Here is a 26,363-nt window from a genome sequence, read left to right as displayed (position 1 = left end):
GTATGTAAAGTATACTATGTATAAAGGAGTTTGTTCTAGGGGAGGGATGGGCATGGGGTACATTTCTGTTCATCGAAAATAGATCAAAATGAAATGTTGATTATTTCTTGTCTGTGATGTAGACAATGTTTTTTTTATTATTATAAAAGGCAAAAAAATTAAAATATTGAAATTGTGTGGGTCTGCTTTTTGGGAAGAAATGCATGATTAAGTCAGTCTATTAGCCTATACTGATCCGAATGTTTGGAGAGACATATATGTGACAGAGGACATTTAAATCTCTTCTGAAAAGTGCATGTCATGTAGCATGCCACGACTCACGAGTATGGATATTCCTACTTAAGGCCTTTGTTATTGCTTTTATAGTCACATGGTATAGCATAGCAGTATTTTCTTTCATTGTTCAGTTGCAGCATCGTTTGTAGTCCTATGCCGTTTGTAGTCCTAAAACACGGAAGTGACGTTATGTGGGTGTTCTGCTCAGTGTTGGCAAAATATAGACTTTATATTAATTTCATTTGTAATATGACGCGGTTACGTCGCCTGGCTTCAAATTAAACTTATTTATTTTAAAATTGTGTTTTCCAACATGTTAGTTGTGCTTTCAAAAACATGAAACATCCGACTATTATACAGCGATACATCGTGAACCGGAAATAAAGTCTAAATTGTGCTCCGAATATGGCAGATCTACAAGCTCACCGCGCGTCGCAGATGTGACGCGTTGTGGGCTTGTACATCTGTTACTTCCGACCAGCGACACTGTCGTGCGTATGGATGAAACCGTTTATCGTTTGTTATGCAGGTAAAACGTTATGTATCGAACTCGATCCCTCCTGGCCTCCTTGAAAATCGTTAGAAAAAGATTAGATGCTTTGCAGAGAAAGTCCATGTTTTGTTGAGCTTTCATATCGACTCACTCGCATGTAGCATGCAGTCTCCCTCTGTTCGGAGTCGGACGTGTTTAGCTGGTTGCAGCACGCCAGCACCTATTGTCAAAGACAACTGCCTTGACATTTGATGCCACAATAACAAGTTCATCTTTGATCTTCTAAAAAGGTTTGTATGAACTTCGTACTATGAAGAAAATTTGATCTCTGTTGTTCTGTGACCGGCTTAAATGCATGTGCATATTTGCAATAGTAACGAAATGTTGGCTAATTTAATATACAGTTTTGGCATTCTGAATTAAAGTGAAAGATTCACAGAAAACTGTGGACAAATTACCTTAACGTTTAAAATGTAGCTTACGCAGTAGTCACCTAACCGGTCATACGGAATCAGTGCATGTTACAACATGGATAACGTAACGTTACATACTCTACTTTACTTCATTGAACTGAGGATTTTGCATTTAGGACAGCCTGGCCAGTGGCCAGGGCAATGTTTAGGTCACGTCGCCCTCTCATGGTCATGGTGCGTTCAAAGATCAGCTTCGCTTCTTGAGTGAATTAATGGCCATTTAATAACCATTTGACAGTTATTAGTTTACAGAGAGAGCTAATAGTTTAATAGGATAGTGAGTTATTGTGTGTGTGTGTGTGTGTGTGTGTGTGTGTGTGTGTGTGTGTGTGTGTGTGTGTGTGTGTGGCCTCAGACTCTTGTAGATGTTTCACGTTTCAGTCTTAATCTTTGGAACCTTTGTTGCAGCCAGGAGCTTTAGCTAGCTGATTCAAGAAGAGCGAACATTGCCAACTTCTCAGACATTATGGCCCCACATCCAGTGATCCAGGCCATGATCGACCTTTCTGCAGGAGCTATAGGTAAATACCAGAGTCCACAAAAAATTCTGGTGCTTTGACTTACTTGTAAATTACTTATCAGCAGTGGTTGGCAACAATAGCCAACAAGTGTGCAATATTGAGAGACCTGTGTCTGACCTCACGATATATTTTTGCTGACTTCAGTTTTTTATTCACCCGGTCTCTTTGTGCTGCCATGGATTGTATGCACTGCTCCATAGCGCACAAACTGCACAAGCCTGATCAGTCTGATCCTTATCTGTCTTGACACATTCAGTGTGTGAGTCTGCTGTCAATTGTCATCATCATACATACATGCTCAGCTCTCCTGTGATGCTTATGATGGCCATATAAATGTATGTTTAGTAGAACACATTGTTCTCTTAACTGGGTCTGTCTTTCTCTGTTTCCTTCTGTTATTTGTCCTAGGAGGTGCAGCATGTGTCCTGAGTGGGCAACCATTAGACACTGCCAAAGTAAAAATGCAGACATTTCCTACTCTGTATCGGGGCTTTGTCCACTGTTTTTCATCTACCTACAGACAAGTGGGTCTACGTGGCCTCTACCAAGGCACCACCCCAGCTTTAATGGCCAACGTCGCAGAGAACTCTGTGCTCTTCATGAGCTATGGATTCTGCCAGCAGGTTATTCGTCTCATTGCTGGACTAAACAACGATGCAGTACTCAGGTAGGGAGAATCCCCGGATGGTTGTCTGGTTTACATGCAAAGAAAACTGGAGACTGAGAGTTGCTCTTAGAATGGTGTTTTTGTGATTTGTCTGAAAAAGTTTGTCTCTTCTGTCTCTGTCTTTCAGTGACATGCAAAAAGCCTGTGCTGGTTCAGTGGCATCCATCTTCTCCTCTTTTGTATTATGCCCCACTGAGCTTGTGAAGTGCCGTCTCCAAGCTATGTATGAAATGCAGGCTTCCGGCAAGATCGCCAGTGGCCAAAAGTGTGTATATGTTTTTGTTTATTCTTAACATTTTTATGCCACTATTTTTAATTTATTTGAGCAAGTAACAAAAACTGAACTGTAGAATTCTGAGCTATAAAGTTTCAACAAAAGCCTCAAAATGTAGTCCCTTTTTATTTTTATTCAGTGGCGGTAATGGGCTATCATAGTTACCAGCAGATAAACAAAATGTTCAAATATAATTATTTTGATATTTATAAGCATTCTGCTGTTGGTGATCGATTTGTTTTATAGACCTCATAGCCTACATGTTTGATCATACATGATTACTATAGTAAAATATTCCCATGAGATTCAGCATGCAAATGTAGTCACTGTAGACTAGCTTAAACGAAAGCTTAAGTTAGAATTCATCATATGGAAAATAAATCTGTATTTTCAACAGAAGAATTAAACAAAAATGTCCAGTTAAAAATATGTCATTTGACAAAGTATATCAGACTCAAGCTAAACTTGTTCTGCTCTGGTTGAAGCACAGTGTGGTCGGTGGTGAAGACAGTGATGAGGAATGATGGACCACTGGGCTTCTTCCAGGGCTTGACCACCACCATTGCCAGAGAGGTTCCTGGTTACTTCTGCTTCTTCGGTGCCTATGAACTCTGTCGCTCCACATTTGCAGACCACTGGAAATGTGACAAGGATGAAATAGGTACAGTTCTCGAACTTCTGTGAAATAACTACTTGTGCTCTACACAAATAACTACTTGTGCTCTACACACTGGAGAGCCTTCTTTTACCATTAGTATCTGTTTTGTACATGCATTTTGTTGTTAAAACGTTTTTTTTTATTTTTTGTTTATTCTTATATTAATCATTGCTATATAGGTTTATGACATGGGTCTCCCTGTCTCTCTAGAAGCCCAACAGCTTAGCTAACAACACTCTACTACAGTGTATAGCTCAAGACACTGATGCTAGATAGAGTGTGGAGGGCAGTGATTCAAGAGTCCTGAGTTGGTGTTGGCTAGACTGCACTCTCACATTTTATCCTGCATCCTGTATGAGTTCTCTCTTATGATTTAGTATCCTGACCGGAACATTTATTTTCTGTATACTAAAGAGCTAGAAAGATGGGGAGAGTTATATCACCTATACCTAGTTATATATCAATGATTACTATGATAATATAGACCTATTTAACACTTATTTTAACAAGAATATCACTTACACGGTACCCCCTTTAAAAGTTGGTACTAGTCTTGAGGGTGTAGGTAGGCAGGGCAACTACCAAATCATTGCTATAACCGCAATAGAGGTTTGTTTGCTGTTTGTTTTTCACTAGGAAAGACCAAACATCAGACATAGGAACCCTTTAAGATGGTTTATTGAATGAAGGAGTATGGTACTTGTGGTCACAAATGCAGAGGCTTGAAGTATGCATGCGGGGTATGGTCGTCTATGGTGCGCCGCATGCGCAGCATAAACGGCCATGTCATGGAATACATGGTGAAGCAGCATGGTCGTCTATGGATGCGCCGCATGCGCAGCATGGAGTGCGCATCATAAACGGCCAAGGCTTAAAATACATGGTGGAGCCAGCATGGTCGCCCATGGACGCGTCGCATGCGAAGCACGGGACGCGAGGCATGAACGGCCAGGGCATGGAATACATGGTGACGCAGCATGGTCGTCTATGGATGCGCCGCATGCGCAGCATGGAAGCGCATCATAAACGGCCAAGGCTTAGATACATGGTGGAGCCAGCGTGGTCGCCCATGGACGCGTCGCATGCGAAGCACGGGACGCGAGGCATGAACGGCCAGGGCATGGAATACATGGTGAAGCAGCATGGTCGTCTATGGATGCGCCGCATGCGCAGCATGGAGTGCGCAACTGCGCATCATAAACGGCCAAGGCTTAGAATACATGGTGAAGCCAGCATGGTCGCCTATGGACGCGTCGCATGCGAGGCATGGGACGCGTGGTGTAGACGGCCAGGGCATGAAATACATGGTGGGACCAGAGGTTCGAGGGGGCGGACCCAGATACTTTGGCTTAGGGGTCGAGGCGTGAGCCTGAGTGATATAGACTATAGTAGAACCCCAAAAGTATCTTTACAGAATTTACCAGACCCTGGAACGGTGGGTGTCGTGGAGGTCAGGCGCGTTGGAGCAGACGTAGCCTGGGAAGACCGTCGGGCCGAGGGTCTGGGTTGTGTGGTCGGGACTCGGGAACTCCCTTGTTGGAGCTGTGGACGCAGCTCCAGTTCTGGAGGAGTGGTCAAACTTTGTGTGATATATAATGCAGCATTCAATTCACTTATTTTTATAGGCTTGCCTTGAAAGAGTATGTGTGTTATTATAAACGTAATGTATTGTAAACGACAACGTAGTGTATTATAAACGTAATTGTGTGTGTGTGTGTGTGTGTGTGTGTGTGTGTGTGTGTGTGTGTGTGTGTGTGTGTAACTGGTACTGTCAAATGTAACAGGTGTGGCACCGATTGTATTCAGTGGGGGTTTTGGAGGGGCATGTCTTTGGCTGGTGGTCTACCCTATGGACTGTGTCAAGTCTCGGATACAAGTAATGTCCATGACAGGCAAACAGGCGGGATTCTTCAAAACATTCATGACCATCACACGCACTGAAGGTAGGAAGAATAACTAACTTGTTTGTGTGTTAACATCCACCAAGGTTTTCATTTGCAAAAACATTGTTCTAAATCAAATCAAATCAAGTTTATTTATATAGCACATTTAAAAACAACTCTCATTGTACCAAAGTGCTTCACAAATACAATACACAATACAATACAATATAATACAGTGTAGAAGACGTCAATAATTTAACAACAGAAAAATAGAATAGAATAGTCTAAAAGAGAAGGTGCAGGATCATGTCGGTGGTGGAAAAGCTTGTGAATATAAAAATGTTTTAAGTTGTGATTTAAAAGACTCAACGGAGGGCGCAGACCTAACCGCAAGGGGAATTCTGTTCCACTGAGTGGGGGCTGAGACGGCAAAGGCGCGGTCGCCCCTGAGCCTCTTTTTTGTGTGCGGAACCCTTAAGAGACCTCTATCTGCTGACCTGAGGGTCCTGGTAGAGGGGGGATAGGATAGGAGGTCAGTGATGTAGGAGGGGGCCAGCCCATTGAGAGCTTTGTAGACAAACAGGAGGGTTTTGAACTGAATTCTGAACTTTACCGGCAGCCAGTGGAGAGAGGCGAGGACAGGGGTGATGTGGTCTCTCCTTCTGGTGCCGGTCAGGAGTCTGGCTGCTGCATTTTGGACAAGTTGTAGACGGGACAGGGATGACTGACTGATCCCAGTGTAGAGGGAATTACAGTAATCTAACCGGGATGAAATTAGTGCGTGGATGACTATTTCAAGGTCGTGCGTGGAGAGAAATGGTTTGATTTTGGAGATGGAGCGGAGGTGAAAGAAACTGGATTTTACTATTGTATTGATTTGTTTTAAAGCCTGAGTCAAAAAATACTCCTAGGTTTTTGGCATGGGGTTTGACAGAGGTCAATGCTGGGCATGCTGCTATAAGTGGGGCGGACTCATCTGTGTTTAACCATGTTTCAGTTAAGAATAAGAAATCTAATGTATGGTCAGAGAGTAGAGTATTAAGAAAGGCAGTTTTTTGGTTTATGGATCTTGCATTGTATAGGGCCATTTTAACTGGGGTGGGGTGTTTGGGTTGTGGAGGTTCTCTTGCCAAAGTGGAGAGGTTTCGGAGAACTACACCACGGTCTAAAACATGATGGTTTATTATAATTTTAGGTGGCCTGCAACTAATTCTTGTTTTTATGTTACTTGAATTGTGTAGGTGAGCAGTGGCAATGTTTAATAGACTGGAGTTAAAAGCGGGGGCTGTGTTTAAAACTGGAATATGAGAGGTTGAAAGAACAGAATGAACACGACTATTACCAACACAACTAAATACATTATTTGTGCTAGTAATAGGAGCTGTGAGTAATGTAGTTATAGGTCCAAGCCTGCTGGAAACTGGACTGGAATTGGGAAGGGAGGCGGAACTATATACAGTGACGGATTAACCCCTCTCAAGGCCCTGGCGCTTCACCAAATCAAAAGGCCCCTACTGATTCAGCCAATTAATTAATTAATTAACATGCATGCGTTTAGCGCATATCCACTGCTGCCTGCGCTGCCTGCAGACACACAAGACACATCAGGTACTGCCGCACTGGGCACAGCCTTTCCAACTTCAGTCTGCTAGTGCTAAACTATCTGCAATTTCCCCGAAAAATAATTAGCCTATATCTACAAGCTCCATTAGCAGGCAGCAGCATGTTTTGTCTAAATTGTCTTTGTGGCCAACAAAATAATAGCTACATTTGCAAACAGTGCTGTTGACCATGTTGTTACATGGTCCATATAACATGTGTGCACCAACAGACAATGCCAATATGCTATATTAACATTAGAACGTTTTAAAGACAGATTAATTATTGACGACAATGCAACCTGTGTCCAACGTCACTGAAAACTTTCATAATGGCAATTAAATTAATTTACTCACGAGTGCTGAAATCGTGAAATGGAGGATGTAAGAACACACTTTTGTTGTATTAGAGCAGGGTAAATATGAAGTTTTGCGCCAAGGTCTTGTTTATATTCCTCTTTACATAGGCTGTATGTTATTGTCGCAATTTGGTCCGTCTGAGATCTGAGTGAGGGGGCCTTCCTGGGCGAGGGGGCTTCTGACGGCGTCGCTTACTAGCTTCCCCTCTGTCAGAGGTGGAAGCGACACGCAGCCGTCGGGAACCCCCCCAAACCGACTGCCCCCCCCCCCTCCAGAAAACTGCTACAGAAACTGTCAGACGAAGACCAAAAACACTAGCGGGGGTTCCTGTGTTGCGTTATATTTTTCGAAAGAAGCAACAGCTGCTGCTGTACCTATAGTCTCGTACCGGGCCCTGCAAGCTTCGGGCCCTGGCGCTTAAGCTCCACCTAGTTCCATTGTTAGTCCGGCTCTGACTATATAGGCTGGGACCGGGGGGACGTCAGACAGTGAGGGACGTATCCGGGCTGGACAATGTTATGATACTTCGCTCCACGCATGGAGCGAGGTAGTGGAGGCTGATGGCTATGTTGGATGCCAACAAGTTCTAATTTTAAGTTTCTAAAAAGCAAATGGTTAAAAGTAGGGATGTCCCGATACGCTTTTTTCGCTTCCGATCCGATCCAGATACCTCAGTTTCTGTGTTAGCCGATACTGAATACCGATACCAGTGTCGTGATCTCATGTGTTTATATTTATCTAGCTACTGTATATCTCGTGTTGTGTTTATAGCAGACTCCTCACTCAAATGTGCAAAAGTTTGGGCAACTCCAAAGCAAACTCCACATGTCTCAACATTTTATTTACCTGCCATAGTGTCAACCCCTTACCCCTGTGTCGGATCGGTGGTTAGACTGGCATATTCACTGATATGACCCGATATGACAAATGAGGGCCAATCCGATACTTTTCCCGATACCGATACAGTATCGGGACATCTCTAGTTACAAGCCTAGTAGTACCGTGCAGAGTTTTCCTCCTTCAAATAGTAGCCACATCTCAGTTTGTAAACTACCCTGCCTCTGTTGTTTCCATGTTTAGGAGTGAGGGCACTCTACTCCGGCCTTACCCCCACCATGATTCGCACCTTCCCAGCCAACGGAGCATTGTTCCTTGGTTATGAAGTCAGCCGGAAGTTCATGATGAAACAGTTTGACTAAGTGGTTTCTCCTTCACAACAGCCTGTATACATAAAATACGAAGAGGAGTGATTCTCTGCCAATGGTTAACATTTTAAGTCAAAGTGAAGTTTTGTAGCCATTGATGGGACCTGAGCAGTATTCTGCTTGTAGAAGTTTTATGTGTGCTGGCCTGGGTATCTTACATTTCATACTGTTGTTAGATCTATTTAACACTACTACACTCCATTTCTTTTGAGTCTGTAGAATCAAGACCCTATCTTGCGTGCCTTAACACTTTTTTTTGAAAAACATTTTAAAATAGTGAGAATAGTCGTTCTACATTGACAGACACGTTGTGAGTAGAGCTATTTGAACTATTTCAAAATAGTTTAAAAAAAAAGCCAAAAAAGTTCAGGAATAATGGTTAAGGCAGCGTGCAAGATGGAGCCCTGTGTTTACATCTTTTAAATGAAAACTTATATTTATTAATATTTTCATATTAGATTTATATGTTTGGACAAGCCATGTACATTTTCAAAAATCACTGATATAGCAGTATAATTATGCATGGCACTCTTAAACAGCATTAGTCTCATTTAAGTATTGTGAACACTCCTGATTCCAATGTTTCTCTGTCTACCTCAGTTGATTAATACTGTGATTCTCCTCAGATATGAACTGCTTTGGAATTATGTATGCAGTGTGCTGGTAAACTTCACTTGCTATTTATAAAGAAAAGCACTCCTTGATTGGAATACCAGACGAGTCGCCCATTTACCAAATCGTCCCGGGCGTACAGCCGGTGGAACTGCGTGGCTTGGTATTCTTAAAGTAACCTAAGTAAATTATGCTTAAACGCTTAGACCTAACCGTATTCCTAACCTTAACCTCAGTAAAACTATGCCTAAACCTAACCCTATACCTAAACTTAACCCCAGTCAAACTATGCCTAACCTTAAATTATTTCTAACCTTATTCACAGTAATTCATGAACCGCGGCACCGAGCGGTCGGCGTGAGGTCGGCTGAAAACAATCGAGGGCGAGATGGATTATGGGTGACCGTACCTGATACTCTTGTTTGTTAGGGTCGTTGACTCGTTTTAGAAAGAAAGACTTATTCCTCTGTGATGGCTAACAAGTAAGCAGCTTTGATCATCACCATCAGACATGAGTGTTGTTTTGGTGATGGAATAGTGCACAAATCAGAGCTTGATGCAAATATTAGTTTTGTCTTTTTCTTTTTTACTATAATAGACAAATACTGTTGAGGCACAATTTGTTATATTTGTTAAAACTTGGTTAAATATAAATATAGGTATTATAACACAATGTGCATTTAACAAACAAATTAATTTTAATGTTTGTAAAATATTTTACTATGTTTTTAAGTAATGCAAGGCACTACAAACCTGCCTCCTTTAAACATAAGCAGCTCTGGCCTTTTGGGGCATTGCTCATCTTTGGTGACTGTCCATACTTTGATTTTATAATAACATGATTATTTGCTCCTGCGACTACAAAGTTATCCTTTTGGTACTATATACAATAGGCCTAATACGTGTCAAAATGGTACAAATGTTTTTCCTCAGAATATTATGAATGACTGAGACCATGTTTCTGTATTGCCAAGCTAGCACAGCAGGCTACTTCTTTTATTTATGTTTTATATAACATTGTCTGCATGAAGTTGACATTTACTAACTGTCAAACTTGCAGGCTTCATTTCAATGCTTAACATGAAGACTTCATTCAAGTACTGAAGAGTGAAGACAAATGTGTTTTACAAATCTTAACTAGCTCAATTTACATCAATATATTTGGAGATATGTATCCTTATGCAGGACCAGATGTGATTATATAGATGGTATAATCTGCATTAAAATGGGCCATTGAAGAATAACCTGTTATGCTGTTATGCTGAAACAATTTGATCTATTGCATTGTAGTGCAGTGGACAGTGCGATGTGACTTAAATAATGAAACACACAGTGCTATAGTAATTAATTAGTTTAATGCAATAAAATTATGTTGTATGTGTTCAATTCTCAATATACCAATACTATGTATACATTAAGAAATGCCACAGTATAGGCTATAGCTTAAAGGACAATAAGTATAAAAGACATTGTACAAGACTCATTTTGCATTTGTTTACAGTGTTAAAATAATTGAGCTTTAGCATTCAATATAGACCCCCCCGCCGCCCCATAGCAACTGATCACATTCACACGGCAGCCATTAGCTCCTACATCATTCTTCATCATACAGTTGTGAGAAACCATCCCCCAGGTCTGACATCAGAGCAAAATGGTAAAAATAGTAATAATGTCCATCAATTGGAAGATTTGTGATGATGTAAGTCATGCACATTTACCCTGGCTTTTATCTTTCTAACCACAAAGGACACCAGTCCAGGAGTCTTCATTCAGGATTTACAGAGGCTGTAACAAAAACACCAGATATCATTGTCTCAAATTAGAAAATATGATAACTCTCTGGGAATCAAAACTTCTGGTTGTATAGTTAGATGTGGAAAATACTGACATGTTATATACTGTATTTATTTCACTAATTTTCACCATAAACTGGATTGATTCTGGTTTTCTTTAATGCTTAAGTGACTGCTTACCCCCTTACTGCGGCAGGTTCCACACAGGCAACCAAAGAAGCCATTGATCATCTGAATGGCACACAGCACCAGTTGCACACCGCTTGCCACCAGCAGGGTAGAGAATAAACCAGTGTTGAATTGTACCACATTCTTGGGCTCCCTGCATGTTCCCCACCATGTATGATCTGTCAGATAGCTACTACCCCTACAAAAAGTGGAATACAGTATATGAGACAAGCTGTGCAAACATATGCATTTGTTTTCACAACAACAAATTGATAGTTTTCATGGATGTAATTTGCAAGTCACTTGTTTGTCACCTGCTGTCTTTAAAAGGTGTTGTCCAAATCAAGATAGTTTTACAGAGTGGTCCATTCTGCAGTCCAAGCACTGCCACAACAAAACTGTAGAGGGCGCCAGCCACCCCAACTGCAGAAAATGCAATGGAGAGGAACATCTGCAGAAGTAAAATAAAAATAATATTTATTAGCATAGTTTAATATGATAGGAAATAATTGGAGGAAATGTTTTCTATCAAATATTGGAGCTTGTGTGGCATTCCAGATTCCAGTGCTCAATGGGCGAAGTAATTACCACATTCCATTCCATGTGTATATTCATAGTCATTGTTTGTGGCAGGGTTCGCTATTTACTAAGCAGCAAGTTATCAAGAAGCTCCAGAAGACATGGAATTAAATGTTGCGACTGTAGGTCTCATTTACTATGAAAACCTACATCTCCCGTTCATTCGTTAGTCACCCACGCCTCCATATATGGTCACTCCTCGGGACATCATGTCTCCATATATGGTCATGCCTCGTGACATCACGCCTACATATATGGTCATGCCTCATGACGTCTCGTGACATGATGGAGACCCTAGATCTCCATATCTGCATACTGTATATGGAGCCGGCCAGCAACTTTACATCTTATCTCAAACCCTTAGATCTCCATAATGGAGCTGACCTGTTCTGACATTCCATATGATCAGTCCCCACCCGTCCTTCCTGTTCTGACATTCCATCATCAAACTCTGTACACTCAAGACATGCTCCATATATTATGCGCCAGTACAGAATTCATTTCGTATGTTGATCTGAGCAGTCTGCCGTCACCCAGGCGGGTGCGTTCACGTGACCTCGCCCTTTAGGGCGTCTTACTGGTATATAATATATAGTATATTTATATTAAGTATATTTATTGCCCTGAAAAGCTCACCCCACAACGGTTTCCACAGCACCCCTGTTTTCCTGTCAAATGGATGTAAAGTGCTGGCACCAACACCTAGGGAGAAATGAACAGTTTGAGAACACAATACACAATCTGTGCAAAGCATTGTCTAAATTAGACTGAAATCATTGATTAATATTTCAATCTGTAATTCTGCCCATTCATGTTGAATTCCACCAAAAATAAGTATTTTAGATCATGGTTCTCAATGGGTCCTTGAGGGGGTTGTAGGCGGTTCCCAACTAAATTATTCAAAAGTGAGTGTTATGATTTGTCCATGCCTCCATAGCCTTCTAATGAAGTCTATGTACTTGATACGAGACACAGTAACGTCACGTCACGTCATATGCCATCTAATGATCTTCTTGTCACGTCATATGTCCAGCACTACAGTATATGTATTGCCTGTCTGTGAACTTCGCGTGATATTGTCTCTGTGTCATCTGGCCCGTCGCTTTAAGGAATACTTCAACTGATTGTCACACATCACCCAGACTGTTAGGTGCAGAACGAGGGCCTTTTAGATCACAACACATGGAGTGTACACATGGAACCAACCAACTCACTTCCTACCTTCAAATCTGGACTGAAAACCCACCTGTTCAGAATCGCATTTCCAAGCTTAAACTTATATATGCACTGTTTCATTGGTTTTATTCTTTTGATCATTTTCTTGTTCCACCCCTGGCCCCCACACATGTAAAGCGTCTTTGAGTGTCATGAAAAGCCATAAGTCCCAGATATTATTATTATTAACTCTTACTGATGTATACTCAGAGGTAGATTTTAGTGTAGATTGGGACCCCGATCTACACTGTAAAATCTAATTGCGCCATTGCATATGAAACTGGCGTCCTTGAAATGAATCACATTTTTTATGGATGTTTTGATAGAAGACCTTTCCGCAGTCATCCTCGGACACAGCTCATGACAGAGTCATGCATTATGTGCAATACAATGATGCAAAGTCATGTATAATGAAATCCATCACGGCTCTAATTAGATGACTCTTCCACAGTATGCAAGCTTGAGAATCTTAACCATTTCATCGTGCACATATTTTGTGGCTTTGGCAAATCATGTCTATCATTATTATGTTATACAGAAAAAATACCAACTAAATAAACTTACTTTATATTGTGGCCTACTCCTGTGAAAATACCAAATAATAACACATACTAAATTATATGATAAGGCTGTGGTTCTTAAAGTGGGATCCAGGGACCCTCAGAGTTCCTTTCTGGTCTGTATACTCCGAGAGCATACAAATGGACCCATTTGATCCCATTTGTACGGTCTCAGAGTTATGGGGGTCCTTGAAATTAAAAAAGTAATGTAATAAGGTACAGTACTTACCATTAAGCCGCCTCCAACCAGCCCTCCCATGTATTTGACCTCTTCAGTAATGTGTCCATCTTTAACATATTTGACATCCCAGCCGGGGAAGAACAGCAAAATGTTGCAGAGGATGGAGATGACAGCAAGTGGGAACAGGCTCCCTCCAACGCAACGGGCGCATCTTCCAGTGCACATTGTCACTTGCTGGATACTACTTTAACTGAAATACTCTAATCTGTGTTTGGCTTATGTTTCCTGTAAGTTAGACGAACAAATGCTGATGAAAAATAGCCTTTTCCCCCGTCTCTCAACTAACATTAATTCAGAGGAATGGAGATATATACTAAAAGGGCGGGGTGGGTGCTTTTGTGTGGGAGGTGTATCTCAAGTCATAAGGCTGGGATGGGCTGCTGCAGAAAGTAACATGGCCTCTTCTTTGTTATATTGAGAGAAAACAATTTGTTCTGTGGTAAATAGAGGTGTCTTCTGACTCAGACAGTGTAATCGTATTAAATGTAATGATAGTGACTACGGTGAGTGTATTTTAAAACAGGAAGAGGATTTCCGGTAAGCTCAACAGTAGGCTACAACACTATACTTAGTGTAGCCCCATGTGTTTACTGTTGTTATATTTACACAGCCAAACCAGGACCAGGGTTGGACTTTAGACCAATCTCAGCACTGTTTGACTTCAACTGTAAAACATTAATACATGGCAACGTTTGTTGATGGTTAAACATGAGTCACTGTTACTGTATTTAAACAGTCTCGCGCTTTACATAGATTGTGCCATTGTACATAGATTCACACACACACACACACACACACACACACACATTCATAGACCGATGGCGGTGGAAACCATGCAAGGCACCAACCAGCACATCAGGAGCAATAGGGGTTCAGTGTATTGCTCAAGGACACTTTGACACTAACTCATTTAATTACCATGGTACTAACTATACTAGGTTATTATGGTTAATGGCTGACTATGGGTTAATGACTATGGTATACAGAGTATGGTGCTGACTAAGGTTAATAACTATGGTGCTGACTATAAAACGGCCTTTGTTTCAGTAGGTACTAGCTAAATCGTTATCTTTATTTTTACAAAAGTTTAGACCAGAGCTAGTTTTAGTACTAGGCCTCGTTGCAGTTATAGTAGATCTAAAAACAGAATTCTGAAATAATTGTGTTGAATATTCATGGCTAAAAACATAATAGCCATATGTAATTCAAAAGTAGCTTTACCTGCATGGCGGAGCTATAGCCTGGCCCCGAGTGAAGAGAGTGGCGACACTAGCGTTGACTCCCATTGTAACAATGGAATGCAGAAGTGCTCATTCTATCTCAATGGGATAGTTACAATATTTGGAACTATAGTATAGACCATAGGCACCCACTTTGCGGCGAGATCAAAGCGCCCCTCTCTTACTATTCCACTCGGGCCTGGTCCCAGCCTGTGTGCTTTCTGGTCTAGAGGGGAGGGTGCCGGTCGAAAACAGGCGGTGATTCCTATTGGTTCACCTGCCCCCGCCCACCTCTTCCCTTCCCCAAGCCCCCAGAAGGGCTAAGCCTCCAGAATGGCAGATCTGGGATTGCAGGCGGGCCCGTGCATTTAGCACGAGGAAACCCCGTGCAGCTGGGGTTTAACATTGAACACTTCCACATTTTGGACACAAAAATGTTGGTGTCCAAATCATAGAGCGTTCTTCCGGCTGCCGAATGCGGAATGCGGAAAACTGCCCAGGTCACATTCAACCCAAATTCGGCTCATTTTGCTCCTATATGCCACTAAAATGTGGAATGCCATACCAACAGCTAAAGCTGTTTCTTAACAACTGTTAAGAAATGTGAATTCCTAGACTCCTTTCCTAGGCGCAGCTGCAATTCAAAACTGGCCTCTGTGAAAAAGTTAAAGTCCCCCCTATGTTTCTATACTTTTTTCTAACTGTGTATATGATGCTTTATTTTTTGCATAGATATAAGTGTATATTTGTATGTCTTTAAATGTTCTGGTTTTATCCTCTTGTTTTTGTATTGACCTACTTTCCTTGAACTGTAGCCTACCCATTCTGCAAACTGTCAAGATTTTCAATCAATCAGTCAGTCAGTTTAAAGCTCACCTACTGGATCCTGTATTTTTTCACGCACCTTTTTCCGTTTCCGCTCTGCCAAACCGGATCTTCAACTTCATCTTCAGGGTGTCGCCTAAGGTCGCCTATCGTAGAGGTCTACATTTTGGGGAGCGCCCCAGCGCCACCCCATTCTCAGCCCAGGGAAACAACAGCAGCATTCCTGATGCCGATCATGGACACGTTGGAAGAGAACTCACTGACTCCTGTTAAAGAATTCCTTCTTACTTATTTGATGCCAGAGAAATGTTACGATTACTTTTTCGTCAATTTTAACTTTATGCACGGTGAGTAATGTTTTGAAAGCATTATGCATGCAGCAGTTTGTGGGGCAGGGCGATTCCAGTGTTTACGTTTACTCTGATGATCTCATATATGTCTCATCTAATTATTATTAACGTTAAAAGCTAATTAACAGGTCATCTCTCCCCTTTGCCAACTCGCCCCCGCGAAAAGTGAAGACGGTCGGGCTCGCCCCGGAATTTCGAAAAGTGATTAGCTTACGGCTTTTTTTTTTTGATTGATTGAAATATTTATTAACAGTTTGTAGAATTACAGTACATTTCAAGCACAAACTTATACAGAGACTGTTAACTGTGAGTGGACGACCCAATTAAGCATTAGCCTACACTTGTTTACAACAGGGTCCACATTGTTCAATCAATTCATCAAAACATTTAGAGACACTAGACACTTCTATGTAGTTAAAGAACAGAACAGGAATTCATCATATAGCAAAAAGGGAAAAGATACAGTGAGGGGAAAGGGTGGGGGGGGGATTCAGATTTTACAGAGGCCAGTTTCGAATTGCAGCCATCCGTAGGTGCCCTTTGAGAGCGGTTTTGAAGGAGTCAAGGGATTCACATGTCTTAATGACTGTTGGTAGGGCGTTCCACATTTTGGTGGCATAGGAGCGAAAATAATTTAGTCCCTTGTTTGTGCCGAATGTGGGTTGTACATGGTTTGTTGCACTCCCTCTGGTGTTGTGGGTGTGGACTTCGTTTACATTAAGGAAGTATTTAGACAGGTACATGGGTATCTTAGTGGTGTATCGAATCTTGTGGACCAGGCCCATTGCAAGATGCTGTACTCTGTCGTCGACCCTAAGCCATCCCAGCCTGTCAAAGTGGGCAGGGGTGAGGTGGGTTCGGGGGGTGAGGCCAAGTAGGAGCCTGACCAGTTTGTTTTGGGAGGTCTGGAGCCTTGTTTTAAGGGCCTTTGAGGTGCTGGTACCAAGAGGTGGATGCATAGTCAAAGAAACCTTGTACGAGGGCTCCTGTTAAGGTCTTCAAGGTGTTTTTGTTGACCAGTGAGGAGATCCTGTAAAGGAATCTTGTTCTTTGATTGACTTTTTTGATTACATTGGTGGCCATTTTATCACCGGAAAGATTGGCCTCCAGGATGGAACCTAGGTAGGTAATTCCATCTTTTCGTGTGATAATGTTGTCACCCACTCTAACCAAGAAGCCATCTGCCTTGCTGAGATTACTATTTGATCCGAAGAGAATGGATTCAGTTTTTCCCAGGTGTAAGGATAGTTTGTTATCAGCGAGCCAGGTGCAGATTCTACCGAGTTCAGAGCTGAGGGTCTTTTCAACCTGCAGTTTGTTCCTGTCCGAGACCAGCAGTGCTGAGTCGTCTGCGAACAGGAACAAGTTGCAGTCACAAGCTGATGTCATGTCGTTAACATATATTAGGAACAGTAAAGGCCCTAGTATGCTTCCTTGTGGGACGCCACAGCTCACTGGGAGGGGGGGGACAGTGTTCCGTTCACCTCCTCCATCTGTTCTCTCCCCTCCAGGTAGGATTGCATCCAGCTCACTGATGTGCTATCAAAACCAATAGCTTTAAGCTTGTTAACCAGTATGGAGTGGTTCACGAGGTCCAGCATGACCATGCCGCAGTATTTTCCAGCATCCACTTCGTGTTTGATGTGGTCCCTCAAATAGAGGAGGCATGTGTCAGTGGAGTGGGATGTTCTGAAACCAGTTTGGAACTCGTACAGCAATTTATTAGTGGCAAGATACTTTTCAACCTGTTCATAGACTATTTTCTCCATCACTTTCGAGATGGAGCTTAGAATAGAAATAGGGCGGTAGTTGCTGGGTTCTAATTTACTCCCTTTTTTGTACAGGGGGGTTACTTTGGCCAGTTTAAAATCTTGGGGGACCTGTCCCTGTTTGATGGAGAGGTTTACTATGTGGGTGATGACTGGAGCTATGGAAATGGCTGAGTCTCTGAGAAATTTGGAGGGTATATTGTCATGGCCAGTGGCCTTGTGGGGTTGGAGGGCACTCAGTTTTTTAAGTACCTCCTCAGTTGTTACCATTGCCATTTAAAAATCATCTTTACAAACACCTAGGTTTTTGTAGAAGGCTTTGATGTGCTCTACACCAAAACGCCCAGAGTGGGAGGGCAGTTTGTTAACCAGCATTGTTTGTAAAGAAGATGTTCAAGTGAGGGTGTTATTTGATTTGATGTTTATGTTAGTAAACCTGGTTTTTAGTTTCTGACCACAGCCTAGTTGGTTGTTAAGTAGCTTCCAGAGCTCCCGAGGATTGTTTTTGATTTCCTCGGCTTTATCATTGATAAAGTTACTTTTGGCTGATTTGGTCATGGCAATTACACCGTTGCCATGATAAGCCGTGGATAAGCCGTGGATAGCTGCCCCCAAAGCGTGGATATCTCGCACCAAAGCGTGGATATCTGGCCCCAAAGGACGGATATCTCGCCCCATGTTTATTTCATGTTTATTTTACCTTATTTCTCATATTAGAACATTTAGCTTTGGGGTGACCGATCTTCCCGTTGGGGCGACCGATCTTCGTCGCTTGGGGCGAGTTGGCAAAGGGGCGAGTTGGCAAAGGGGCGAGCCGTCTCGTATTCTTATATTCATGGCAAATAACTTTCCAACCGCAGGCGACCACTGTACTAAAGTTATTGTCATGTTTTAGTGCCTTGCTTGAAGATTGTACTGAGCAAAACAGTAGGGCTGTGGATTTTACTGGAGATTGTCATAGGTGAGAAATTTCACATTATCTACCAATAGTTACTGTACGTATATTAGGCTTAACATAGATACAGTAGGCCTACATTTCCTTGGACTTTTGAATGTAACCCACGCCACTTAATTTATGCGCACACATATTGAAAAGACGGCAGCCTACTACCTGTCAATGTCTAGTCTAGACAATACATTGTGGTTTATAGGCCTACAGAGGAGGACACATTTTCCAATAATTAAATGATTTTATGTCTGTTTGGTTTAAAGAATCGCTCTGAATTGTGATGTCTCCATTGCTAACCTCATATACCGGTATACATGTATTTGTATTCTCAGCACCTCTAGCTCAAGTGTTGAAGATAATAAAAGGGAGGAATGCAGATGGTCTGAGCCTGACATCTGTTCTACTGCAGCTGTATGCTGGCTCAGCACCTGTGCTGTTCCTCATGGCCAAGGACTTCCCCCTCAGGTACAACTGGGAATTGTCACAAATCCATGGCATACGAGTGGAATGCTAAAGGAAAGTGCTTGTGTGCTTGTAGATCTGCTATTTTCACTAGTTTGGGTCCCGGGCAAACGTCAAATTGTTTGGGGTGGGTCTTGAGCTAAAACATTTGGAAACCACTGGTGTAGGAGGCACTATATTGGCACCTCGTATCAAAAATCAAAAACTATCTACACTACAGCATGTAGCCTATTATGTGTATTTATATGCACAAACAACAACCAACATAATATTTTTTCAATGTATTGTACTGAAAAACACTGCACACCTGCTGAGTCCGCTGAGAATTTACATCTTCCGAGATTTTACCCACAGTTTTCATCCTATTTTAGGATTCTGTTTCAGAAGAGTTAATTACCATATAGTTTGTGCTAAGATTTTTTTTTTAATCTTATCTTAAAACAGTGCCTGGGGCGAGAGGCTCCTCATGTTGATTCTGACTGCATTGATTGGCTTCCTCATCCTGCATTACCGTGGTCACACCCTCAAAGGTTTGCTCACACGCTCAACAATCTGTGTGTATTCAAGTCAGGTACTGTAGATTCACAAGCCTTTTCATGTCAAGGACCCTCAAATTATTTGATGTATTTGGCCACGGACCCCCATCCGAAAAGAAGTCAGAAACCCCCACGATACAGCTCACAATGTGATGCGTTGTGACTCGTGAGCTTGTAGATTTGTATTTTCGAATAGCCGAAGTACAGTATGTAGGTTTACAGCTGGAGACTCCCTGGAAACACCTCAAGGACCCCTGGGGGTCCCTGGAGGCCACTTTGAGTACGGTGGTAAACATAGCCTCTCAACTGTAACATAATGCAGATAATACTTGGCTCATGGTCACCCCATTGTTGTTCTTGGAAAGATCAAGTTTTTTTAGTATACTCGCTTTGATATGTACTGATGTGACTGGTCATAAGAATGCAGATTTTGAGCTTTGTATACGGTATACACGCTATACTGAGTACTATACTGAGTGTATTGTATACAACTTTGTAAAAATTAAGTACCTGTACAATTTACTATTTCCAGCAGTTTAATACACATCACATACAAATCACGTTAGCAAACCTAGGCCCAGCCAAGGTTTGCTAGTATAGAGTTTTTTACAGCTACCCAACCCTGTAGTTTATGACTGTCATGTACTGTATGTCTGTATCTAAAGGAATGAGAAAGCAAAAGTATCACACACATCCAGGTTACACCACAATTGGCTGGTCAAACTAAATATCTTTTAGCACGGAAGACTCTTCTCTGTCAGGGTTTACATCCCAGGGTTTATGTTGCAGGAATGTCGATGATCTTGGCCTACAATGTTGCTATGTTACTGCTGGGCTCTTCAACATCCTCTACAGCTGTCATCTCTGCAATGCAGGCCTCCAGCATGCCGGCTGTAATTGCAAGCAAGGTAGCAACGTGAAGGATTAACTTTATAGTATGCATATTTGGACGATACTTTATTCTCATGAGATGGGTCCTATTATAGCTTATGAACATGTATGTCTATGTATAACTACGTTTTACAGGACCACATTGGAAACAAGTGCGTTTTTTTTTTTCAATCAATCAATCAGATTTATTGTTACTTCCACAAATATACACTGGGCATACAGGGGAGCAAAATACCGTTCTCCATGGCTCATGGTGCTTCACATGTAAAAACAATAGACATATTAAAAAGAGGCAAGGCCTTATTTAAAAAAAATACGCTTGTATGTGTTTATCCTGGGTTTAAGTCAAATTGAATCAACTCAACTGTTATGTATTGTACTACAGACTATCCAGGCTGGGACTATCAACTGCAATGGTCATACTGGACAACTCTCCAGTCTGTCCGTGTTTCTTGTCTGGGCAGGCTCTGCAGCAAGTATCTTTGTTTCTCTACAGGTATGCTAATGATAACCCTGCTTCACACTTGTGTGAGTGCATACAGTTCGTGTGAGTGCGTGTTAGTGCATACACACAAATAACCGAATATATATATATACGTAGATTCATGGCCACACACAAGCTGAACAGTTCATTTCTACGTCTATTGTAATTTCTCATTATTACCTATAAACTCATTTCATGTAATATTTCATCTTAATATTATTTCAATTTTCACTTGTTATCCTCCTATTTTAGAACACAGGGAAGTCTCTCACCACACTCGCCCATGTACTGTCAGCCTGTCTCAGCTGTATCCTGCTAGTGCAGGTCGTCTGCAGAAACAACAGCGCCTCTGTGAAACAGAAGAGTGAGTAATGGTCAGTGTGACAACAACTAGTCAGAAATATAATTAAACAAGGGCAGTCTGTGAGTCAGAGAATTAAGTCCTGCTGTTGCCACACTGAACATACTATGGTATGGTAATCCATTTTCTTAAACAATGTGTGATATTGCCCCCTAGTGATGTAACTAAGAATAGCTTCTTATTCCCTTTTTATGCCAGATTTTTTCCCCCACAATATAAACGAAACATAGGGTGTTATGCATTAAAACTCTGAAGTGCAAGAAGAGATGAGGAGTGATGGGAAACATTTACACTCAGCAGGGTAATGAAAACTTGATTAAAGTGGAGAAACTGGCATATCCCTGTTAAAAAACAAAATATAGAGCTTTAACTTGTTAACAAAAACATTGTTTTAACCCAAAAGATATTAAATACCATACCTTTTTAATTTAAGGGAAATAAATAAATGAAAAGAATACACTCAAAACGTGTTTTGAGGAGAAAAGCTCTAAACCACTTAATTTGGCCTAATTTGACAGAAATAATAAACTCAACAACACAATAAGCATAATTGCAATGTAAATTGAAAACTGTATTTAAACTGCTCTTAAAACACTAATGGTGGTCCATAGACCATTGCTTCTCAAAGATGAGTCTCGGGACCCCCAGGGTTCCTTGAGGGGTGTAGGGGTGCCCAGCTAAATGATTCAGTTGGGGACTAAATTCACCCTTGAGGGGCCTTCGGTTTCATTACTGTTCACAGCCATCGACCCCTTTTTTCCCCTCACACTTGCACAATATGCTCTGTGGGTTCATATTCATGATGTATAGAAAAGTATTTGTATTTGATTGTCCTGCAGTGTGTTTCAGAGGTATTCTATTGGCACATTTTGATTTAGTTATACTCTCATATTGTCCTTTTTTATTTTAATGTCAGTATAGCAACAATGTTTATTGAACAGTACTGTGAATGTTTATGATCTTTTTTGTGGTTTTGATAAATTTCTTACTTTTTCACCAATAAAGAAAACCAAATATTTTTGCACTATTTTACAAAGTTGATAGTATTGATAAATAGCTCAATATAAGCATGTGGAAGACAACTTGCAGAAAAGTCAAGGGTAGACACTTCTTTGAGCGATTTTCGACGACATACTACTACGGTATGTTGTTTTTCATGGTTTTCAACAATTAAAAGAAATGTAAAAATCATGTCAAAAGACATAGGCTACTATACTATGTTGTTTTTCATGGTTTTTGACGACATATGTTGTACGTAATATACGTATGTCATTTTAAAATAGTTTTCGATGCTGCTCCAGAGTGGATTGTCACATACATCCAGTATGTAATGGAAATTTGTTTTCCACCACTAAGTAAAAGTACCAATACTGCAATTTAGACCTACTTCGTTACAAGTACGGAATTGAAAATGTACTTGAGTAAAAGTACAAAAGTATCAGCATCAAAATGTACTAAAAGTATTCATATTGCAGAATGTCCCATTTCACAAGTTCAAAATGTGTAGGAAATCTACTGACACATTGTGAGCTTTGTAGATCGGCTATTTTCAAATGGCCAAAATGTATAGGGTTGAAGTGGTTAATGTATGTTTTCTAATAAAAATAAAAATAGTAGTAACTACCGGTAGTAACTAAAGTTTTCAAATTATTGTAGTGAAGTAAAAGTACTGGAAATTGGAAATACTCAAGTAAAGTACAAATACCTCAAAATTGTACTTAAGTACATTACGTAAGTAAAAGTACTTAGTTACTTTCCACCACTGCTGTAGCAGGAGGATGGGCTTTGGTTCCCCACTGTGCAGCCCATGCTCCGCCCACTCATCAGTGGCCTGATTGCTACCAGTATTTAGCCAGCACATGCTCTCATTGCTCTGTTTGCTGGAGTGTCTCCTAGACCTAGAAGCTGGCCCGTGGGGCTGCAGCAAGCCACGATTTCCCACTGCGTGTGCGTCATCCCTATATTCAAACTTCAAAGCTGGCATGTTGGGCATCAGTTTTGGGATTTTAACATCTGTGCAGGTATGTGTCTTACTGTCTTTCCAGCTATTAGCAATCTGTTGCAGAATTATAATATTGTGGTCTTTAACTTGACCGTGACCGCTGGTGTCTTTTTAGCCTCGGGGCTACACTGCCACCACTCACTGAGTCAAACTCCTTCTGGAGTTCCTGCTCTGGGCGTGCGGTGTATGTTCACCACGCACCAACAGGTATGTTGGCGGTCCTCACAGTTATAGGCTATATGTTCATTAAGGTGTCTTTGATGCCACAAGAATATAAACATGGACCTTTGCTATTACAGTTTCCTATTTGGCGCCCGCCGCGTTGGGCCTCACGATGGTGTGTGTCGCCCTCATAAAACGTGGGGCCAGTGGCACACCTGCTGCTTTGCTAGAGGTTGTTTTATGAGGAACATCCACACTCCTCTTTCTCACTAATCAACCTTCCAGTGTGACAGCGACTACACCGAGACCGTCCCTCCCTGGTTGTGTGAACCTGGGTCCTGGGGATATCTCTGTTTTGTTTATTTGTTTAGTTCTTTGTGAGACCACCACGCTCATAGGCTGACACCTATTTTCCTTGTTAGAGGATAGAATTGGACAATACTGCTTTTACTACCCCTGTGTACTCATCAGGGCCGGTTCTAGGCATAGGCGAACTAGGCGGTCGCCTAGGGCCTCAACCACTGAGGGGGCCTCGTCACAGGGAGAAGATTTTTTTTTCTTCATGTATCCCTTACATGGGCTACTGGCCACATGTGGCCCCCACCTATAGCTTCTTAATTTTGATCTCAAAGTGCACCAGATTGAAGCATTTTCATGGCAAATTTACAATTTTTATCCGGCGTGGCAAAGCAGGAGGGGGGGGGGGGGGGGCTCTGTATAATATGTTGCCTAGGGCCTCAAAAGGCCTAGAACCGGCACTGATGGTCGGGGGGGTAGGACCAAGGGATTTGGGATTAGTTTATAAACATTTTGGTATTTGTTTATAAACATTTGTGATTTGTTTATAAACATTTGTGAGTTATTTATAAACATTTTGGGATTTGTTTATAAACATTTGGGATTTGTTTACAAACATTTGGGATTTGTTTATAAACATTTGGGATTTGTAAGGCTCATGGGGGGGGTAGGACCACTACCAGTCTCATGGTCGGGGGGGTAGGACCAAGGGATTTGGGATTTGTTTATAAACATTTTGGTATTTGTTTATAAACATTTGGTATTTATTTATAAACATTTGTGATTTGTTTATAAACATTTGTGATTTGTTTATAAACATTTGGGATTTGTTTACAAACATTTGGGATTTGTTTATAAACATTTGGGATTTGTTTATAAACATTTGGGATTTGTAAGTCTCATGGGGGGGGGGGTAGGACCACTACCAGTTTACCTGTAGTAAGTCTCATGGTCGGGGGGGTAGGACCAAGGGATTTGGGATTTGTTTATAAACATTTTGGTATTTGTTTATAAACATTTGGGATTTGTTTATAAACATTTGTGATTTGTTTATAAACATTTGTGATTTGTTTATAAACATTTTGGGCTCTGTATAATATGTTGCCTAGGGCCTCAAAAGGCCTAGAACCGGCACTGGTACTCATTGTTGTTTCCATTACAGGACCAGTGCTGGGGAGCTACGTGGGACCAGGTGACAGCTGCCCAGTGGTGATGGTAACCCCCCTTTTGTTTCTGTTTTGATATTATGTTTGTTAACTAATTTTGCAGTGCATTGGGGTGCCACAGCTACCCTGGGTCGGTTGGCCTGCCTGCCTCCCTCCCCAGTACTGGCCTGCAGAAGTACTGGTATTGATTAACTAGTAGTTTTATCTGCTTGGAATTGCATCTATTTTAATGTTGAATAACAATGTCCTAATTGTACAGAATTAATTGGTGTTTGCCATATTGGTTGATTTAATATACCCTTTTGTAATTTTGGTACACACGTCTCTGCGGCTCTGCCTGCCTCATATTGTATAACGAATCTGTGTGGAGGAGTCATTAAGTGCTCCAGGTGTTCAGTTCAGTTTTACCATAGTAAATATCTCCTGGGGCGCAATTCTCCAGGTGGCGTAGTAGGCTACCGGTTAATTCATACCACCCTGCCATACATCCATGCAGCTGACCTCCCAATTGGTGGATGTGATCCTGGGAGCCACACCTGTGTTCTGGTCCTCTTGATTGAGCTGAGCAGGACCTAGAAACCTGGCTCCTGCTCAGCTCAATCAACAGGACCAGACAGAACACACTCGTTACTTTTCTTCCAGTTTATTATACTCGGTTGTCAGATCATCTTCTTGGTACAGACTACTACAGAGCGCCCCATTGTGACTGTGGAATGCATGCATTTCTTTATGCCTACCACTCGCTGACCAGTGTTCAGATCGCAGATGCTTCTATCGTTTAGCCTGTATAGTTAGGTTGTCGTTAGGCATTCCCCATTTTAGATGACAAGATTTAACTTAAACCTTGAACTCTCAAAAGTTCTTCCTATTGAGTTCAGAATCATTAACAGTGGTCTGGGTCTCCCGTCTCTCCTATGGGCTATAATATAGTCTTTAAGTGTGAGAGATCCTTGGTTTGATTCCACCCAGCAGTGGAAAAATTACTTGAAATGAGTTTAGTAAAAGTATCAATACAGAAATAAACACTGTTACAAATTAAGTGTAGCCTCAGCCGGGATGCGAACCCGGGACCTCGTGTCAACAAGGCACATACGTTACCAGTTGACTACTAGAGAACCAGGCCCGTTAAAGGCGCAGTGAAATGAAAAATAAGTTTTTCACACTTTTAGACCATATCCGTGGTCATCATATGGGCATACCTAACAATGGATGCCAAAACAATGGGAAAATTCTCATTTCTGTGTGTTTTTATATCAAAGGTCCATAAAAACGATTGTATTATTTATTTATTAAAACGAAAACGTGCTGCGTGA

The 26,363-nt window shown here is 41.5% G+C and overlaps 3 protein-coding genes across 5 annotated transcripts; 2 read left to right on the top strand and 1 right to left on the bottom strand.

Annotated features, from left to right (window-relative positions):
- Positions 1-784: 784 nt before the first annotated feature.
- slc25a15b (solute carrier family 25 member 15b) lies at positions 785-10,245 on the top strand. Of its 2 annotated transcripts, none has more exons than XM_080779514.1 (7): positions 785-1,059; positions 1,655-1,763; positions 2,172-2,430; positions 2,558-2,695; positions 3,190-3,365; positions 5,147-5,305; positions 8,284-10,245. In XM_080779514.1, exons 2-7 carry the CDS (start codon positions 1,709-1,711, stop codon positions 8,400-8,402), a joined length of 906 nt encoding a protein of 301 aa, XP_080635640.1. In that variant the 5' UTR covers positions 785-1,059; positions 1,655-1,708; the 3' UTR covers positions 8,403-10,245. The 2 variants fall into 2 exon arrangements, with proteins under 2 accessions (XP_080635640.1, XP_080635639.1); XM_080779513.1 differs by having other exon boundaries at positions 1,651-1,763.
- A 419-nt stretch (positions 10,246-10,664) lies between these two features.
- On the bottom strand, positions 10,665-13,741 carry tm4sf21a (transmembrane 4 L six family member 21a; the record flags this gene model as incomplete). Its single annotated transcript, XM_080779673.1, has 5 exons — positions 10,665-10,805; positions 10,994-11,180; positions 11,296-11,432; positions 12,197-12,262; positions 13,565-13,741. The coding sequence occupies 5 exons, from the start codon at positions 13,739-13,741 to the stop codon at positions 10,797-10,799; spliced, it is 576 nt and encodes a 191-aa protein (XP_080635799.1). The 3' UTR covers positions 10,665-10,796.
- Positions 13,742-15,761: 2,020 nt separating this feature from the next.
- On the top strand, positions 15,762-22,363 carry LOC308326994 (mannose-P-dolichol utilization defect 1 protein-like). Of its 2 annotated transcripts, XM_080780107.1 has the most exons (7): positions 15,762-15,968; positions 18,636-18,701; positions 19,022-19,154; positions 19,596-19,681; positions 20,477-20,595; positions 20,964-21,074; positions 21,315-22,363. In XM_080780107.1, the coding sequence occupies exons 1-7, from the start codon at positions 15,848-15,850 to the stop codon at positions 21,432-21,434; spliced, it is 756 nt and encodes a 251-aa protein (XP_080636233.1). In that variant the 5' UTR covers positions 15,762-15,847; the 3' UTR covers positions 21,435-22,363. The 2 variants fall into 2 exon arrangements, with proteins under 2 accessions (XP_080636233.1, XP_080636234.1); XM_080780108.1 differs by lacking the exon at positions 18,636-18,701.
- Positions 22,364-26,363: the final 4,000 nt, after the last annotated feature.

This window comes from Protomyctophum bolini (assembly GCF_963924005.1).
Source record: "Protomyctophum bolini genome assembly, chromosome: 13".
Lineage (NCBI taxonomy): Eukaryota > Metazoa > Chordata > Actinopteri > Myctophiformes > Myctophidae > Protomyctophum > Protomyctophum bolini.
The sequence above is the reverse complement of the archived record's forward strand: the minus strand, read 5'-3'. Positions and strand labels throughout refer to the sequence as shown.

Bases quoted from the DNA above. Each gene is read 5' to 3' on its own strand.
- slc25a15b (XM_080779514.1), top strand. From the start codon at position 1,709: ATGGCCCCACATCCAGTGATCCAGGCCATGATCGACCTTTCTGCAGGA. The intron at 1,764-2,171 runs GTAAATACCAGA...TATTTGTCCTAG, and splicing joins CCTTTCTGCAGGAGCTATAG to GAGGTGCAGCATGTGTCCTG. The intron at 2,431-2,557 runs GTAGGGAGAATC...TCTGTCTTTCAG, and splicing joins AACAACGATGCAGTACTCAG to TGACATGCAAAAAGCCTGTG.
- LOC308326994 (XM_080780107.1), top strand. From the start codon at position 15,848: ATGCCGATCATGGACACGTTGGAAGAGAACTCACTGACTCCTGTTAAA. The intron at 18,702-19,021 runs GTGAGAAATTTC...TTGTATTCTCAG, and splicing joins TTTACTGGAGATTGTCATAG to CACCTCTAGCTCAAGTGTTG. The intron at 20,596-20,963 runs GTAGCAACGTGA...ATTGTACTACAG, and splicing joins CGGCTGTAATTGCAAGCAAG to ACTATCCAGGCTGGGACTAT.